This window comes from Gobio gobio (assembly GCF_949357685.1).
Source record: "Gobio gobio genome assembly, chromosome: 21".
In the NCBI taxonomy this organism is placed as follows: Eukaryota; Metazoa; Chordata; class Actinopteri; order Cypriniformes; family Gobionidae; genus Gobio; species Gobio gobio.
The window spans coordinates 24862169-24882132 of NC_137117.1; the positions used below are offsets into that span (position 1 = coordinate 24862169).

A 19964-nucleotide genomic window follows, 5' to 3' on the forward strand; every position below is an offset into this window, starting at 1 on the left:
GAGACCAAGAAAAAAAAAACAGGTTGAGCTTTTAGGTTGTGTGTAAAGTTAACCTTACTGTAACCATGATTCCCAGCCACGTATGCGAACAGCTACAACAAAGCACATCTCATAAACTTCAGTTTCATTCCAGGCTCACCTCATATCCCATGGGGCAATAAAGCAGCCGGATAGCAGGTAAATAGAATAGTTTCTTTGTCACAGCTGTTCTGAGAAGCTTGAATGGTTTCCAACTGCTGTAAATCAGAGGTGAAAGGCTGCAGAAAAGAAGCTGCAGTTAGAGACAGATAAGAGACGGACTGCAGAGGCCCAGGAATGCATTTCTAATTAAAGCCATTTATCTCAGTAAAACATTTCGTATCCATTTTATATAATGTGGTGTACTTTTATATAATGTTCTGTACAAAATGCATCCATGCACGTTAAAGTTATACTTCTGCTATGGGTTTGCAAAAATAATTTGCCACATCAGTCTAGCCTCTTTAGCAATTGACTTAAGTTTGCACTCAATGATGGAGTCAAGACTGTTTATAGGGTTATACATTCTTTGTTAAATTTTACAAGTATTACTATTATGGTAACGTTATTATTTATGGAATAACTGGACTAGTAATGTTCACATACAGTGTGGCTGTGTGTAGGCACCTATTGTGGGTGTCAAGTTTCTATGAAATGCTAGTGATGGATATTTTCTTCCATATTGTGAATTACATCCGAATTATCGAGGGAAAAAAAAAATGTAGGGAGAGACTTGGTTCTTTTTTTTAGGTTGTTAATTGTTTCCAGGCAGATCTTAACAAAAAAAAGCACAGGTGAATTGATGACAATAAGATCAAAAATATGCATTTAGAAAATGGACCCAAGCACAATGTGCATGTTTTTTGCTCAGACTACCAGGCAGAGGAAAATATGCCAATTTCGTATTATATAAAAAACTTGTCCTTTTGATTTTCCGCCTCATGCTCTCTGATTTGAATCTCTTCCTTTTAGATTACCTGCCTCAATCTTGAATCTCCAAATTTTTTTTTTCACTACTACTCTAATGAATTCAATATCCAATAGGCCTATCCAGTCTTCAACAAAGTCTCCATTGTCTCTATAATTCTTAAATCCCTATATGTTTCTATAATCTTAAGACCAACCACACAAAGTTATTGAATGGATTTTTGAGTATTAAGGGGCATTTTTATAAATAAAAACACAATAAAGCCAGTGCCAGTGGCAAACAGGAAATAGGGCTGAATCTACCCCAATATATCAGCGTATCGAAATTAAATTTCATAATTTGCATTGCTACCATGCCCTGGGGATACATGATTTAGAGCTGACCATCTCTGCTGTATTTAGATTCCTTGCATGATAACCATATGTCCTAAATCTGGCATATTGCATGTGCACCATTTTTAATTTGAATCTGTCTATTTGAAGTACGGCAGCAGTATGTCAGTGTGCCTGTTTGGCAACACACCAAAGCTTTGTCTGGAGTGGGTACAAATTGTAGCTGGTAATCAAAAGGATGAAAGTTCAAGTCTGGCCTGAGGTGATTCTGAAGTTGTACCTCCGCTGTTCTTGACTTGGTGTCTCTCTAGGTGCTGTATAGGCTTGTAGACTTAAATGTTTATTGTGGCAATGTAATTGCTACATACATGTATATTTAATATTGTGCCATTAAAAAAAAAGAAAAAAAGAAGTTGCATGAAAAATATACAACGCTTAAGCAGCACAGACACTGATGTACATCCCGGTTTTACCCTGGGATGTGTCGTACTATAATGTCATTTTATTGCTTATGATTGTTTATGATATTTTGTATCTTTCCCTCTCCCTTCTTGTCTATTTGTAGACTCTTAAAACACTGTCCTCTGCTGACAATAATCTGCAATTACACACAACATTCACTACAGGCTTGACAAATAATAGGCTACAATGGATTGATAAACCACATTAGACTATTTTTCAACTCTCATCATAATATGATGGTCATAAATAAACCATTTACCTTGATGAAGATGGAGACATCGTAGTGGTTTAGTAAATGGTAAACAAATATGGTATCTGAATAGCTACATATTTCCCTGCTTCTTTTTATCCATGTTTCACTGTTTTTCTTAATACACAAAACGTTGTTGTGGGTTTTACGACATCATTCCTCATCCTTTGTTTTCAAGAGGTTATGTTTACGTAATGTCAACATATAGGGTGCGTCTCAATCAGCTTCCTAGTTCAGTAGTCAGTGCACTGATAAGGACATGAGTCATTGGTCTGACTCCCTGATCAGTGCCCTGACTACTGAACTAGGGAGCTGATTGAGACATGATTGTCTCATTTTGTTTTGTGAAACTTGTGAAATGAAAATTATCCAATGACATTCTTCTTTCAGACGAATAAAATCACAGTTTAAAATGTCCATCCATCATATAACTGCTCCACATGGCTCTGGGGGGTTAATAAATGCCTTCTGAAGCAAAGCGTTTGTGTAAGAAAAATATCCATATTTACAACTTTATAGAGTAAATTATGTAGCTTCCGGCGAATCGCCTTCCGTATTCAACTTACGAGAAAAGTGTAGCACCCGCGCCTCTCGCAGTTCAAAATGCTACGGCTGTGTCCGAAACCTGGAAAATGCTGCCTTCGGAGGACACATTTCAAGGCAGGAAGGCACCAAGGCACGAATCTAATGTTAGCTTCACTTCCTGTCTCCTGAGATACCTTCATCTGATCGATTTTTGAAGGCAGCATATTTGTATCCTTCACTGCCTTTGATATCCCACAATCATGTGCTTTCCATTCTCTGACAGTTGAGCTGGGGAAAAAAGATGGCGTCCGAAAGTTGCGTGTGCTGGTCAGTTTGTGTGTAAATGTACGTTTTTTACCAACATTTTCTACTTCTGATGTAATTTCTAGCGAGAAATTACTAATGTAGTAATTCAATATTTGTTAAGTTCTCACCAAAGCTCTCTCTATTTTGCTGCAGACCATTAAACGGTTACACTGCCTAAGAAGTCTGTCCGAAATTAGTTTTGCGAGGTGCCTTCATGCACAAGCTGCCTTACTTACTCATTGTCTGATAAGGCAACGAGGCAGTCAGCTGTCTAGGTTTTCGGACGCAGCGTACATCTCTGACGACATTGCACACCAGGACGCAGCGTACATCTCTGACGACATTGCACACCAGTTACGCTCGTCAGATGTAGCTTAAGCATTTTGAACTTCAAAAACAGAGTAACAGTCACTGTCAACTAAAGCTGGAAGAGCCTGGACATTTTCAATATAACTCCGTCTGAAAGAAGAATGTCATATACAGCTAGGATGACTTTAGGGTGAGTAAATCGTGGGATAATTAAAATGTTTGGGTTAACTAGCCCTTTAACAAATGAAATCCCTCATTCACTGTTTTTGCTACTTTAGTCTACCAATGTAGTTCGCAGTGTGCTTACCTGGTAAGTTAAAGTAGTAGGCCTAATGAAACGATCTCGAAATCGGTCGTGGAAACTACTTTGTATAAAGAAACTTGCATCTGTATGATTTCGCCGTGGACGCCATCTTCTGGCGGGACACGGGAAGTTTAAAGGCTACCATTCTGCCTTTTAACTTTCATATAATATGTTCAACGAATGCTTTCTACCTTCCTGCAGTTAGAGATAACAACATAAAAAAAAGAAAAGGGGTGACAGAGAGCATGAGAAACTATTGAAAGAAAATATCAGTTACTCTCTGGTTCTGCCTCCAAACTGTGGATATAATTTTAAAGATGTTGCTGTTGAAGCAAGCATGAATGTTTGTTTAAATTGCTATTTTGTTGAGGGTGTGTTCTCACAGTTTATGTACCTAAAGATTCTTTAGCTCACACAGGGCCGTGCAGAGACTTCGTCAGGGGCAGGGGCTCAAATGTAAAAAAGGGGCAATATGTAAATATATATATATATGTAAATATATATATAAATATGTAAATATTTATATATATATATAATATATATAATAATATTTATACATAACATATATATATATATATATATATATATATATATATATATATGTTTATATATCCTTATGCTCATCAAGCCTACATTTATTTAATCAAAAATACAGAAAAAAACAGTAGCCTAATATTGTGAAATATTATTACATTGTGTTCTTTTTAACTTTTTATTAATCAAAGAATCTTGAAAAGAGTATCACAGTTTCCACCATTGACATTAAATCCTCATATTAGAATGATTTCTGAATGATCATGTGACACTGAAGAGTGGAGTAATGAGGCTGAAAATACAGCTGTGATCACAGGAATAAATTAGCCTATATTTTAAATTATTTTAAAATAGAAAACTGTTATTTTAATATATTTCGCAATATTGCAGTTTTTTATCAAATAAATGCAGGCTTGATGAACATAAGAGACTTATTTCATAATGATGCATAATATTCAAAAATAGTATAATAAAGTCCTTTCACGTAACCATTTCGCCAGTCTACACTTCACATAGCCTAATAGGCCTGTAGGTGCCGGTGGCACTTGGGTTTTGTTAACTTTGATAGTTTCATGAAATAGTAAATTATGTATCAATATAGGCTACATAAATACAAGTGAAATTAACACTACTTACCATTAATGCGACTTTTGCTGCTGTGGTTTTGTGCAGGGATTTGTTTGTTGTCTGTTAAAATCCATTTTGTCAGTGATGCAATTTATAAAATGAGCCAAACCGCAGGAAATTGTTCCACAAACGTTAGTTTGTCTGTCCATGTATTTTTCAACCGATTTATGAATAAGAACAGAAAATTACCGTTTCACATCGCCAATTTGAACTTGCTTTGCCAGATCACGATTGGTTGGTGTAAAGCCTATACATGACAAACGGGCATTGGTGAATTGTGTAATACTTTAAAATATATAGCTAATATATAGCTTTGTAATTAAATCAACACATTAGCTCTGATTATGGATGAAAAAAAAATATTGGTTTACTTTTTTCCCGTGAGGCCACACACTCTCTGAAAGGACCATATTTGGATCGAGAGCCGTTTCCGAACCGTGGAAAATCAGCTGTCAATCAAAACGCACGCGACCCATAGCAACGCGTTACGGCAACGCCTCAACAGAAATTGTCCGACTTTTGAGCCGTCCGTTACTATTGTATGCATTTTCATGTTATAATAATCACATTTATTTAGTTTTATTGACAACGATATTATCATTGATATTTGTCTGAGAGGGGCACTTTTGATTCATTTTGAAAAAGGGCAGGGGCTCGAGCACCCAAAGCCCCCCCCTCTGCACGTGCCTGAGCTCACAGATACAAGACATTGGACATTTCTAATTACAAGTTATTACGTCTCACTTAAACATTTATACATTGTAGGCCTACTTACTGTATGTGCATGTGTGAGGCCTGTTTCCACTAACTACTTCAGAAACATATATTTACTAAAACGGAGCAGACTACATGTTAAGTTCCCTAGCTATTGAAGATCTTTCCTCACAAGCAGTGAAGAGATTTGTTACTTATATGTAAAATGCAAAAGTAAAATGTTCATTTGTCATCAGCAGCTTTCATTGGGCACAATGAATGATGGAAGTATTTATGATGTTCACAGCATTTTAATCCCCATCCGTCGCATCATCCTCAGCTTCTGCGCTTCTTTGGTATCAGTGGAGGGGGTGTGTGATGTGGCAATGAATCTGCCACTTTATCAGGCTGTAGGAGATGGAAAATAATATTCAAATTTATTGTATCAACATCTTATAAAGTGTGGTAAACTCTAAAATAATTGATTTTACTATAAAGGTCATTATCTTGTTTTGAATACAAACAGCTTAAAATCCAACGACTGCAGTCTTACCTGTTGTAACTGGAAGATCCAGCTTTGGTAGTCCTCGGGGTAAATACAGGAGACAAGCAGAGGCTCCATCAGTTCACCTGGAAAATATATCACTCCAGATCAGCATAAAGATTATAGGTCTACAAAAGTTTCGAAAACACTTGTGTGAAATCTGTCAGAAAAGTGCATTGAACTATAAAGTGGCCTACATGAATCATTGCTCTTATTTTTTTTTAAAAGGCTTCTGATAATTTCTATAGCCTGGTGTAATGGCATTTTGTATGAATTGCCTCTTTAAACAAACGCAGGCGATAAGAGGAACATTGAGAAGCCAGTCTGAGCATTTATCATCACATGGCTATTTTCTGAAGGTGAGTCACAGGCATCTCTATGACTACCACAGATCACTTGATTTCTGACTCTTAGAACAACAAAACATGCAAAGTATCCAACTTTGGCTTTCTTCATGTTTATGAAAAACCAATATATAATAGGATATACTATATAGTTTTATTAATGTACCCCAGCAAACTGCACATCTAGAGTATTTGCAAGTAAGAGTGCATTTCCTGGGTTCTCATGACAAGTCATAGTGAAATGACTGATAACACAGATGTGTGCTGAAAGAAAGTATAGACCATTACAACAGACACAAGCATAAACTATAACTATACCACATTATGTGTAAATGTGCTGTCCAAAGCTGCACATTTAAATTGCTCTCCCATAATGCCATCTGTACATTATATATATTCCATTTGAATTAGTAATATTACAAACAATTTAGAGGTCATGTTCAAGTTTTGTGTTTAGAGTATGAGATTAATATAGGCCTATTTGTTCAGAAAGATGCATACCTGTGAGTTCAAACTCCAGTCTGCCAGGCAGTGCCGATTTTTCCATCGCTTTAATGCTCTTTAGTGGCAGACGACCCTTCAGTATAAAACAATACAACTCAGTGCTGTGATGTATACATACAATATATTTGAATCTGAATTAAATGTTTGCTTATTGTATTTAAAAAAAGAATTACTTAAACTGAGGTCAAATGACAATAATGGTATTATTTTTTTTTTAAAGAAACAGTACAGTATATAAACCTCATTGTCAGCACCATGGCATCACTTATCAACTGAGTTAACTTTTCCATTAAATAGGGTTCACTATTTACACTCCTAAAAATAAAGGTTCTTTATGCTTCCATCAAGAAACTTTAACAGCCTTTCCATTCCACAAAAGGTTCTTAAAGGTATAGTTCATCCAAAAATGAAAATTCTGTCATTTATTACTCACCCTCATGTCCTTCCAAACCCGTAAGACCTTCGTTCATCTTCGGAACTCAAATTAAGATATTTTTGATGAAATCCGAGCCTTCTGACCTCTCCATAGACCGCAATTTAATGAACACTTTCAAGGCCCAGAAAGGTTGTTAAAATAGTCCATTTGACTCCAAGGGTCAGAGAACTCTCGGATTTCATCCAAAATATCTTAATTTGTGTTCCGAAGATGAACGAAGGTCTGATGGGTTTGAGTAATTAATGACAGAATTAAAATGTTTGGGTGAACGAACCCTTTAGTGTAAAACTGAAAGGTAAAAAGAAAGAAAAAATGGTTCTTCTATGGCTTCACAGCGAACCTTTTATTTTTAAAGAGTGTACTAATTGAGGCTGCCAAATACATTTCTATGGCTTATAGTTGCAGACATACTGTTGATAGTGCAGTGTTCTGTATAGCTTGTGGTTTAGTCAGCAAAATTATCTCACCTCATATTTCACACGTACATGATGACAGTCGAGAGATAGAATGAGCAGGTCAAATGGGAAAAGCACAAGCAAACGCTCCTGAGGTCCCAGCAAAAGCCGGTCCTGTTGTTTGAAAGAGGCCTGTTTAGTACCATCCTGAATGACATGGACACCACTCTCAATTAATAGTCTGCAGCCTGACCTGTGTGTATACGTTGCTGATGTGCACCAGTGAAAGGTATTTCGGATAGCCCATGTGCTGAATGGGCGTCCCCTCCCACTGCAAGATCGGAGACCGCAGCAAGTACCTTTTAAGCTCCTCCTTCTTCCAGTTTTCATCACATGGTACCTGGAATAGTGAAAATAAAACTGCCTGAGCAATCTCCTTATCTGGTTCTTTGGTCAAAAATAACTAGTGTTCATTCAGGAACAAATGAAGAGTTCAGATGCAAAAGCCTCTAAAAGCCACTTCGGTCAGAAATGAGATAACAATACTGAGTGAATGCTCTCTGCATATAATATACATTCATAAAATACTTTCACTTCTAACCCACTAAATCCCAGCCTCAGCAGCCCATTCAGAAGTACCGGTAGTTAGGTAGAAACCTATACATAGAAGCCTGACAAAAATGCTTGATTTAAAGAAAAAAAATCAGACGGACTTAGAGGCTTTTGCATCTGAAGTCTTCAAATATATTCCCAGACAGCAACATAGTGGCGGCCCAGATCCGGGCCACATCAGGTACATGTGGATTCAACGCATACTAGATGTGGGCCGGATCTGGACAGACACTATGTTGCTGTCTGGGTTTGACCATGTTTTATGAGTCTTGTTTATTTCAGGTATGCAAGGCTGAATAAGATGTACCAGGTATGAGAGAGCACTATGAGACGGGCTCAGCTGTTGCCTTAGGGATTTGTATCTCCTGTCCTCAATGCTCTCCATCCAGGCTTTTGTTTCAGCAGCAGTAGCACAAATGAAGATCTTTGAGTCCATCATAGGTCCTAGAGGATATCATAAATATAGATGTACTATGGTCAAATATTTTTGTGACTTCAAAATGTTAAAAATCTGGGTTAATTTAGAGATTCAAGTTTTTTTAGAGGGGCTCTCACCGCTAATCTCAAACATATGGGGAGAACTGGGGTCATGCTGTGAGATCAAATGCACCTCAATGGCCGAGAGAGGAAGAAGGCCCTGTGAGGAGACACAGATGACAGTTTAAAGTGACACTCATGCCGTTAAACATTTCCTTATACTTAGAAAGAGTCTTACCTCATAAATAAAATCACGATTAGAGCTGTCCAAAGCGAGGATTAACAAATGGAAGGAAAATAAAACCAAATATCTTTCGCTCATAGCCTGCAGACAGAAACCATAATGCATACAAATTACAGTTACTGAATTCTGAATTGGCACAAAACACTGAGAATATTTTTCAATTATAGTTTAGTGTAGTTAGGGGCAGTTTGGCACATGAACTGAAGCAATTTTGTTGAATTATTACCTTTGTGTGTCCACTGTGTAAATACACCGAAGATGAGTGGATAATGTCTCCATAGGTGTGTGGTGCCTGTCCTTCCCATTCTCTGATTGGCTGAGTGTACAGCCTGTGGTGGAGCTCTTTTTTTGTCCAGCTCCAAAGAACCATCTGAGAAACAGAAATACAAAAAAATCCACCCAATAATATTACATAAAAAGCATGTAAATGTTGACAAATACACTGATGATTATATTATTTACTAGAAGCTAATGAAGACATACTTTTGAATGATTGTGTTTTGTTGTGTCCCTCACAGAGACAGGATCTGGGTCCTTGCACAAGACACAGATGCAGAAATGGAAATGAAATTGATAAAACTCTTATTCTGGGCAGACATTAGATTCATTAGATCTATGTGAATACAGTTGCTACAAAAGTATTTAGATACTTTAATGCACCTAAGCAAAATATAAAATGTCCAATTGTTACAGAATTACGCATCAAATATAAAAAAAAGTGTCATTTGCACATCACTGATACTATTTTCTTCCAAATAAATGCTAGTTTCTTTGATCTTTTATGTAATGTAGAAATATCAATAGATTTTTAAGTGTCCAAATAATTTTTATAGCCACCGTGTTCCAGTATACTCTCTTTTTTGGAAACATGCTACGCCCTTTGCCACTTCCTGTTTACTGTCTTACCTCCTGCTTCAGGTGCCTCACTGAAGGACAATGACGAGGACTTTCATTTGTGCCATTCCTTGTGGAAATCTGGAGTCTGCTTTCAGAAAGACTCCAGAGCCTGAAACAGCAAATGGGTTAACAGTCACTTTATCTTGCAGCATAACAGATACATATTTAAGAAACACAATGCGAATTGTTGTGTGCTGCACGATAGGTTTAGTGGGAGAAAATTTCACCTTACGTAGCAATGCGGCAGTGACCTATTTTCTGTGATAGTGATAGTGTTGGCACTTTCAATTCACCTTTTGTGCCAGAGAAACAAGAGCACAGATATCTTTAGAATTTTGTGTTTGAACTTCCGTTTTTGCGGTAGCTCTGTTTATTTATATGGCATTGCTGTTGAAGAGTAATTAGCTGGTGAATTGGATTTACTTGTAGAGTTAACGAGAGGTAGCATGAGCATTGTAATGTTTGAAGTGGATGTCATTTTATTTTAAAATGAGCGGTTCATTCATAAATCTGTAAGATCTTACCGTCATACCAATAAACATAATTTTTAAGCCAGATCAGGTAAATGGTTCCTTGAAGGGTTAGTTCCCCCAAAAATGAAAATAATGTAATTTATTACTCGCCCTCATGCCGTACCACACCCGTAAGACCCCCGTTCATCTTCGGAACACATATTAAGATATTTTTGTTGAAATCCGAAGGCTCAGTGAGGCCTCCATAGGGAGCAAAGCAATTTACACTCTCAAGATCGATAGTGAGATGGTGGTCCGGTGGGTTAAACCATGGAACTGATACGCAGAAGGTTGCTGGTTCGATTCCAGCAGTCACCACCAGTGTGTCCACTTTACTCCATGTTGCTCCAGGGGGATTGTCCCTGTAATAAGGGCACTGTAAGTCGCTTTGGATAAAAGCGTCTGCCAAATGCATAAATGTAAATGTAAGATCGCGATTTTTGGCGCACCAAAAATATTATCGTCGCTTTATAATACTAATATTGAACCACTGTATTCACATGGACGGATTTAAATATGTTTTTAGTACATTCATGGATCTTTAGAGTGTAAATTGCTTTGCTCCCTGGAGGCCTCACTGAGCCTTCAGATTTCAACAAAAATATCTTAATTTGTGTTCCGAAGATGAACGGGGGTCTTACGGGTGTGGAACGGCATGAGGGTGAGTGATAAATTACATTATTTAAATTTTTGGGTGAACTAACCCTTTATGGTGACAACTGAACGTATCCATATTTTAGAATGTGGAATATTTTAAATTACTAAAAATAACCATAAAGTTCATCCTAATCTAGTCTGGGAAACAATTGTATCCATTTGGATACCACAAATTACATACCTATAGTCAGCCTGAGGCCAATGTTTTTATTACAAATTCTTTAACGGCACACTTTAGCAAACACTTTGTATGAGGTTTGTTCCCTGAATGTTGCTTATTTCATCCCCAGACCAGACCCTCTGTTCCCACTGCTTTTACCCATGCTGCTTGCTGGGGAAGTGCCCAGACATAAGCAGCTTACTGTGGGTGGTGAATGACAAGCAGACATCCGCCATCTGACCCTCAATATAGGCCCTACTCTTTAAGCTACACTCAGAACCCGTATAGACACTTCAACAAGTATATTGCAAGACCATTACCCCCAAAAATGAGTGATAACGTTGTAATTACTCCAAACAAACTGTTTTAACACCTGATGCAGTTGCATACCTGCATATTAACAACCTGTGTGTATATCTGCAGATTGGCCGTTGTCTGATCCCCGTTTTTCTGCTAGTTTGGCCACATAAAGCTTATGAGCTCCGATTAACTCCCACTCTAATCCCTACAGTCTCCTAATGAGAGGATTGAGGCTTCCAGCTCGGGGTAAGACACCAGACTGCTCAAACACACATGGCTCCTTTAATTAGCTATACTAGTTGCATTAGTTCTGCCTCATTTCATGTATGAGAGGCTCTAATGAGATCTAGCTGCAAGTCTGCTGCCCATCCACGGTAAACACCATCATTGTGAGGGGAATAAAACAACTAAATCTTACACAAGAAGCTCAAGATGTTTCACACAGTTTCATCAGATCCATTTCAGACAGACAGAACCAAGCAGAATGGCTTGACGCTGAAAAAAGTGTCTCTATAAATTACTTACAGGCTGAAACTGAAACTGTCACATGGTTTCTTACCATAAAGACCATCTCTCTTAGAATATATATATATATATATATATATATATATATATATATATATATATATATATATATATATATATATATATATATATATATATATATATATATATATACATAAAGACCATCTCTCTTAGAATATATATATATATATATATATATATATATATATATATATATATATATATATATATATATATATATATATATATATATATATATATATATATATATATATATATATGTATGTGTGTGTGTTTACAACAAGTCTAACAAACATTCACAACTCAAGTAGTCAGCCACCTCCATTTTAACATCCACATGATTATGAATAAATAACCCTCTGTGGTTTTCAGAATGTTATCAAACATTACCTAACACTCTGAAAGGAGGAAGTTCTGCTACTAAGTATATTCTGGAAGCCTGGCTTCCAACTGAAATGCATGAGCAAAAAAACAACAACAACCATGCGGCAGTCAATCTCTTACCCTGCATTGTTGATTTCCAGGAGTTCGATCTCATCTGGGCCCACTTCATCAGTTCCCGTATGCCTCTGGGTCACACTGCAGCATCCCATAGCTTGTCTGCACCTTACCTCTCCTTTCCACACACACGTCCCCAATGGCTTCTCCTCTAAACTACACACTGAGGGCCATCTGGTCACCCCCACACGCCCCACACCCCAACAGTCTATAAGCAGGGTTCAAGAATGAGATGCACAGAAAGCCTGAATAAAGTGTCTTGCAGTAAAAGACATTGAACCGAAGCCAACGTTGGGCGAATGAAGAGCAGCGAGAGAGGTGTATGAAACTATCAAGCACAGCAGTTACACACAAATGTTGCACTATTTCTTCCTGTTGCTATCAGCAGTGACGCGGCAGCGGCCAACACAACTTCCTCACTTCACTTAGTTTCATCTGTGAGTGAGCTTGAAAACATTAAACGGTTTGTTTTCCACTTTGATTTTACACATGTGAGACGCAAGCAGCATCAATAAAGCAAATCCCACTTAAGATTATGATTGCACCTCATGAAGTCAACACACAAAAGTAGGCAAAATTAGCCACGACAGCAAAACCCCAGCTGAATCTCAAATGTGTTTATTGGTGGTAAGGAGTGGGTTAGCATGTAGAGGTATAATCTGGTGTTTGTTTTGTCGCATATGCCCCAGACAAAGGAAGAAGGAGGGTCCTGTGGCTGCATCTCCAACACCACAGACACAAAAAAAAGGGTGGTAGTCTGAACTTCAGTCAAAGAGAAAGTCAAAACCACTTCAAAACTTTACTGAAGAACCTATGGCAATTTGTTGAAAGGATGGTGATGAACAGGAGCGTTATGCTTCATTCTTTATGCTTTATGTGTCAATTTGTGGTACAAAACACTTTAGCAGCTTAGCATTTGTCTTCAAAGCTTAATGTGTTAGTCTAGTGGTGTTGTTTTTAATTTATATTGTGCAATGGTTCAAATCGTAACCTGGGACGTCTAGCTTTTTTCCATCACATATTTTATTAATCATCATCAATTAGGTATCATTCGAGAGTGTACACCCTCAGTATTCATCCTGTGAAAACCATTTTTAAATCGGACATTGAATTACCATGGAAACGGTACTTAAATTCCTTTTTATCATGCTCCTCCCTAGTGGGCAGTGTCATGTTTCATATTACAAAATTCACTGCTCTATTTTATTATCAAAACATTTTCTAATCTTGACAAAGCACATATAATTGGAAAGGTCTGACTCAAAATGTTCCATATTTGCTGATTGTTTGTGTTAAAAGTGATATTGTGACAGAACACATAAACAAATTCAATGTGGATGTGGGTGACACCCGGTGACTATTAGCGCCTAAACAAAATCTCATGTGGACTTTTTGTGACAAACTTCAAATTTGGAACACAACTTGGTTAGACTTATGGATTTGATCTTATAGCATTTTTAGAATAAAAAATAGTTAGCAAAATATATTTTGTATAAAATAAAAAATGATTAGTACAGTACATAGATTTAAAGGGGTCATGAATTGAGAAATCAACATTTCCTTGAGCTTTTGATATATAAAAGCCAAGGTCATCATAATATAAGAATATCCTGTAAGTTTCGGAGCTGAAAACTTCCTTGTTAGTCAAATAAAAGCTTTTATTGAAAGCTGGCTCAACAAACGAGAGATCAGCCAATTTGCTTCACTGCCTCAACAGAAGAACGCCTAATTCTGGATACTGGATTTGCAGACAAAATTAGATTTAAAAAAACGATGCTGTGCCTTCTATATTGGAACCGACAGGAATGGTGCAACACACTTAAGTGAGTAAATTTTTTTTTTAGATGTGATAGTATTGCATTGTTGCAGATTGTTTAATATCTACTGATTATGTGTACGAGTCTATCTAAACATAATTAACAATAACTTGCCACGCTATCACAGGCTGAAATATCCTTTGTATTTGAGGTGTTGGTTCATTGTCCTGCGATTCAGATCAGACTCGAACATGTATGGGCCAGGGCTCGCAAAATCACTTGTCCGGCGTCAGGCTACCATAGCCTATTACCGGCCTGCCCGACAGGCTATCTTAAATAGTGAAATAAAATTCCTTTCTTAATGTGCGTTCACTCTCTTGACTTGATATTTGAAGGTAAAATACAATTGCGGAAGTTTTGAACATGCTGATTTTTGAACATGCTGTGTGTGTGTGTGTGTGTGTGTGTGTGTGTGTGTGTGTGTGTGTGTGTGTGTGTGTGTGTGTGTGTGTGTGTGTGTGTGTGTGTGTGTGTGTGTGTGTGTATGTTGTGTCCCGTCGGATCACCACCTTAACGTGGTGGGGCACTTTGCGTGTCTCCGTGACCCCTAGAGCTATGTCGGCGGGAGTCTTGTACTTCTGGTAGGGCCACCCATGCCAAACAGGTCAAAGGGTAGAGGCCAGACAAAGAGGGATCCCAAACGCCTCAACGATGGAGTCGCCGGAAAATGGTGGGTGTGAGAGAACCACCAAAATGGCGGAAAAGTCTGAAGAAGGCAGCCCCACCGCCACGTGGGTAAACCCGGAGGGGTACAGTGGCTAGGGGAGTAAACCCTGATTACAAATCTGCCTTTGGGGACAGGCATAGACGGAACCCAGCAGGCCGGGCTACCGGCAGACCCCTGCAACTCCTTTCAGACGAAGGTCGTCATGGGTTCTCTCATGCCACCGGAGATCCTTCTGGAAGGAGCCAAGATGGTGGGAGTGTGGAATGCACACCTTCACCTTAATCCTTACCTATGTGCAAGCTTCTTGCTCCCCCCCCCCAAAGGTCCTGTGGCGATGTGGAATGGTGGTAGGCACAGGCCAAGGATGTGGCTAGGAATGCCTAGTCAAACCATGCACACAGCGGCAATGGAGTGATGGTCGTTGCAATTGTGGGATGGAGCAGCACATTGCCTCGGCAGCTTCCATTGCGACTGAGCAGTTCCACGCTGCTCACCCCTGAGATGGGGAAGGACCTGGAAAAGGTGGTTCAAAAAATGTCTGCGCCATACACTCTGGGCGGTATACCGCAACCGCCGGAGCATCCCAACATGCGGTCGAAAAACGAAAGAAAGAAATAGACACCTGAGTATTGCTTCATGGAATGTCCGCACCTTGTTGGACCTGGCTGAGACACCTGACAAGCCTCATCGTAGAACAGCACTTGTGGCCTTAGAGCTAGCAAGGTACAACATCGACGTTGCAGCCCTCAGTGAGACCAGACTTCATGGAGAGGACTCCCTGACGGAGGTTGGTGCAGGGTACACTTTCTTCTGGAAAGGGGTCCCCGAAGGCACTCGCCGGACCCATGGAGTTGGTTTTGCAGTGAAGTTCAAACTGCTGCAGTTTATCCCTGAATCCCCTGTCGGCATCAATGAGAGGCTGATGACCTGGCGCATCCCCCTTGCAAAAGGATGCTTTGCCACCCTCATTAGTGCCTATGCACCAACGCTTGCTGCCGAGTCTAATACCAAAGAGGACTTTTACCTTGCCCTCGACTCTGCCATAAGAAAAACTCCAGCCACAGACAAACTCATTCTCATGGGAGATTTTAATGCCAGAGTGGGCATAGAGCACCTGGTATGGGATAAGGAAATCGGCCGGCACGGTGTTGGGAAGATGAATGACAACGGCCTCCGGCTCCTTTCTCTCTGTGCAGAACACCAACTGGTCATCACCAACACCATATTTCAGATGAAGAACAGATTCAAAACCACCTGGCAGCACCCACGCTCAAAACATTGGCACCTCCTTGATTACGTAATCGTCCGTCAAAATGACCGGAAAGATGTCCTCTCCACTCGAGTCATGCGCAGAGCAGAGTGTTGGACTGACCACCGTATGGTCAGATCCAAACTCCTCATGAGTATTAGACCCCGTGGTCAGAGGACAGCTCCAAAACAAAAAATCAATTGCTCAGCACTCAGTAGCCCCACTTCACGAGACCTCCTTCGACAGCTCCTCGCTGAGAACCTCAAAGAGATCCCGGAGGAATCAGCTGACTGGCCAACGCTGCGCCAAGCCATCCACAGTGCAGCTTCAGAGGCATTGGGCCAGCCGAGGAAACATCATCAGGACTGGTTTGACAGCAATTCGGCTGAGATACAGACACTCCTCAAAATAAAACATGATGCCCATAAATCTCTCCTGTCCTGCCCTGGATCTCCTACCTTGAAAGCCACCTTTAATGCAGCGAGATCTGCAACCCAGTGTGCCCTCCGGATCATGGAGGACACTTGGTGGGTGAAGAAGGCAGAAGAGATACAGCGTATGGCAGACTGCAACAACTCACAGGGCTTCTATGATGCCATCAAAGCTCTCTACGGCCCCAGGAAGAGAGCGATTGCTCCAGTTCGTTCAGCTGATGGCTCGACGCTCCTCAAGGACCGCCATGAGATCCTCACCCGCTGGGCAAACCACTTTGAGACTCTCCTCAACCTCAATAACCCTGTTGAAATTTCTATCCTGGATAACATCCCCAACCTATCACTAGTCACACACCTCAACAATCCCCCTCAGTTTCTGGAGACACGCCAAGCCATTGTGAGTCTTAAAAACAATAAAAGTGCTGGACCGGATGGCATTCCAGCAGAGGTCTTCAAACATGGAGGGTACCTCCTTACACGCCGCCTGCACCTCCTGATCTGTCATATTTGGGAATTTGAGACCCTCCCACAAGACTGGAAGGATGCCGATATCGTGGTCATCTATAAACAAAAAGGGGACAGAGCTGTGTGTGGCAACAGACGTGGAATCTCCCTCCTCTCCATTGCAGGGCAAGTTCTGGCAAAAATCTCAATTAGGTCAATAGGTCAATGCTCAATAGGCTAGTTAAGTACATCTCAGAAGCTGCACTCCCGGAAACGCAATGTGGCTTCCGGAAGACTAGATCCACCACCGACATGATTTTTGTCTTAAGGCAGTTGCTAGAAAAAAGCAGAGAGCAGCGCACAGACCTTTACATAGCCTTCATTGACCCCAGTAATGCATTTGACACTATCAACCGTGAGATGCTCTGGAAACAACTTTCCAAACTTGGGGTACCACCCAAGTTCCTCACCATTCTACAGCAGCTGCACAATGGGATGCAAGCCAGAGTCACCACAGGATAACTTCAGTCAGAGTTCTTTGATGTAAATGTTGGGGTGAAGCAGGGCTGTGTCTTGGCTCCAGTCCTTTTTAACCTCCTTCTGCCGTCACGCACCTTTTTCATTGTGCGTTAGGACACAAGGACGGTGTTCTCCTTGAATACCGCCTTGATGGAAGCCTCTTTAACATCCGGAGGTTGCAGAGACCAAAGACCAAATCCTGCTGCATAGGTGAACTACAATATGCTGATGACTGCGCTATTCTAGCACATAGTCCAGAATCCATGCAGCACGCCCTCAACACAATAACCTGTCTCTACCAATTCTTTGGTCTTCAGGTTAACATAAAAAAAACTGAAGTTATTTCCCAAATTTTCTCTCAAACCTCTTCACCCCCCAGCTTCCATATAAACGGCATTCCACTTAAAAATGTAGATCAGTTCACCTACCTCGGTTCAACTCTGTCCTCTCGCTGCTCCCTTGATATGGAAATCCACACCCGTATCAAAAAAGCCTCCTCATCATTCGGTCGCCTTCGTAGTAGGGTTTTTGAAAATCGAAATCTGAGGGTCAGCACCAAGGTTGCTGTTTAAAATGCTGTGTGTGTCTCCACCCTGCTTTATGGGGCGGAAACATGGACTCCATACAGCCGACACATCACCCTCTTGCAATCCTTCCACATCCGCTGCCTTCAGAAGATCCTCGGCCTCTCCTGGATGGACCGAGTCCAACATGCGGAAATCCTACAGAGCACCAATTCTATCTGCATGGAAGCCGCAGTGGCTAAGAAACACCTACGATGGATAGGGCATACCATCCGTATGCCGGACCACAGCTTGCCTCGCCAAATCCTCTACGGTCAAGTACAAGGCGCCAAACGAGCGGCTGGTGGACAAAAGAAGCGCTATAAGGACTACACCAAGGGACTTTTAAAGCATTCCAACATCAATCCCATGCATCTTGAAGCTCTGGCACAGGACAGATCAGCCTGGCAGGTTACCTGTGCCCGAGTAGTTTCACAAATCCACGAAAAAAAACCAACAGCGGAGAGCCGCGAGACGCAGACAAAGACACCAGAGGGCAACTGGAGCTCCTCTATCCTTTGGTTTCCCTTGCTCCACCTGTGGACGAGTGTGCGGGTCAAGGATCGGCCTCAACGCCCACGAGAAGTGGCACCAGCGGCAATGTCGTTGATCCCCTCCCCAACCCCGAAGCAAGCGTCATCATCGGAAACGATGGACAGCTATGAGAGTGTGTGTGTGTGTGTGTGTGTTAGTCATGCGCGGTTCGCTGTTATATCCACCAATCGGGCGGGCCAAGTAATAAAAAATAACATTCCAATCAATCACGGGTGGATGACAGATAAATTATTGTGTTTGTTTGATAAAGGCATTTTGCGAGCCGAGCCCTATGGGCGGATTCCGGTTGCCATTTTTCCACATTGGAAGTTTTCAAAACAATTCCCCACATGTACTGACAGTGGAGCTGAAACTCATTATTATGCAAAACTGTTAGCAGTGGGCGTTTACTTCCAAGTCTTGCGGCACGCCCATAAAAACCGAGCATTCCATGAGAGAGGCTCAAAACCAGGATAGAAAATAGCCTATTACTTATTCATTATGATGTTTTTGAATGTAAAAACCACGCGGACGTCATAAGTTGACAACAGCATAAAAAAAGCAAGTTCATTTACCCCCTTTTTTGTGAAAGAAGTGTATGAAGCAAGAATGCAGTAAATTGATCAAAGTTGACAGTGTTACTATAAATGTATATTATATTCAAAATTTGTGTAAATATGTAAATGTTCTTCTGAACTTTTATTTATGAAAGAATCTTGAAAAAAATGTATCACAGTTTCCACAAAAATACTAAGCAGCACCACTGTTTTGACCATTATTAATAATAAGAAATGCTTCTTGAGCAGCACATCTGCACATTAGACTGAAGACTGGAGTAATGGCTGCTAAAAATTCAGCTTTGACATCACAGGAAATTACATTTTTAAAATAGTAAATTATTTTACAATGTAATAATATTTTACAATACAGTTTTTACTGTATTTTTTATGAAATAAATGCAGCCTGGAGAGCATAAGAGACTTCTATTACACAGACTAGTCAGTATTTACCATGCATTTTCATTGTTTGGAAAATAGTAGCTGTGACATTTTCTTTATTAAGTTTAACTCATTAACTCATTTTGCTTTCCACAGAGCAGAGTCAAGAGTTCTGAGCGGCATGAGGGAGGATAGATGATGTATAATATATAAAAGGGTGACATTTAAAAAAATGATATTCAAAACCAAAATCAGCAGGAGCATCATTTTAAATGAGAATGATGCTTCTGGTGATGAGGAACAACATTAGTCATAAGGAGAAGCAAATTCAGATTATTTTGAGAAGAAGCTCTTATAATAACTCTTTTGATTTAAAAGTGCAGAG

The 19964-nt window shown here is 40.0% G+C and overlaps 1 protein-coding gene across 1 annotated transcript; it reads right to left on the minus strand.

The window, feature by feature from the left end:
• Positions 1–5138: 5138 nt before the first annotated feature.
• On the minus strand, positions 5139–12803 carry LOC307117416 (putative pleckstrin homology domain-containing family N member 1). The gene is made up of 12 exons (XM_079802244.1): positions 12421–12803; positions 9751–9850; positions 9328–9378; positions 9071–9214; positions 8839–8925; positions 8679–8760; positions 8431–8567; positions 7765–7911; positions 7584–7685; positions 6678–6753; positions 5842–5918; positions 5139–5696 (listed from the first exon to the last, which is right to left on the minus strand). Exons 1-12 carry the CDS (start codon positions 12507–12509, stop codon positions 5625–5627), a joined length of 1164 nt encoding a protein of 387 aa, XP_079658370.1. The 5' UTR covers positions 12510–12803; the 3' UTR covers positions 5139–5624.
• Between the last annotated feature and the right edge of the window lie 7161 nt (positions 12804–19964).

Bases quoted from the DNA above. Each gene is read 5' to 3' on its own strand.
- LOC307117416 (XM_079802244.1), bottom strand. From the start codon at position 12,509: ATGGGATGCTGCAGTGTGACCCAGAGGCATACGGGAACTGATGAAGTG. The intron at 9,379-9,750 runs GTAAGACAGTAA...GTCTTGTGCAAG, and splicing joins TGAGGCACCTGAAGCAGGAG to GACCCAGATCCTGTCTCTGT. The intron at 6,754-7,583 runs GTGAGATAATTT...TTTATACTGAAG, and splicing joins ATGTACGTGTGAAATATGAG to GGTCGTCTGCCACTAAAGAG.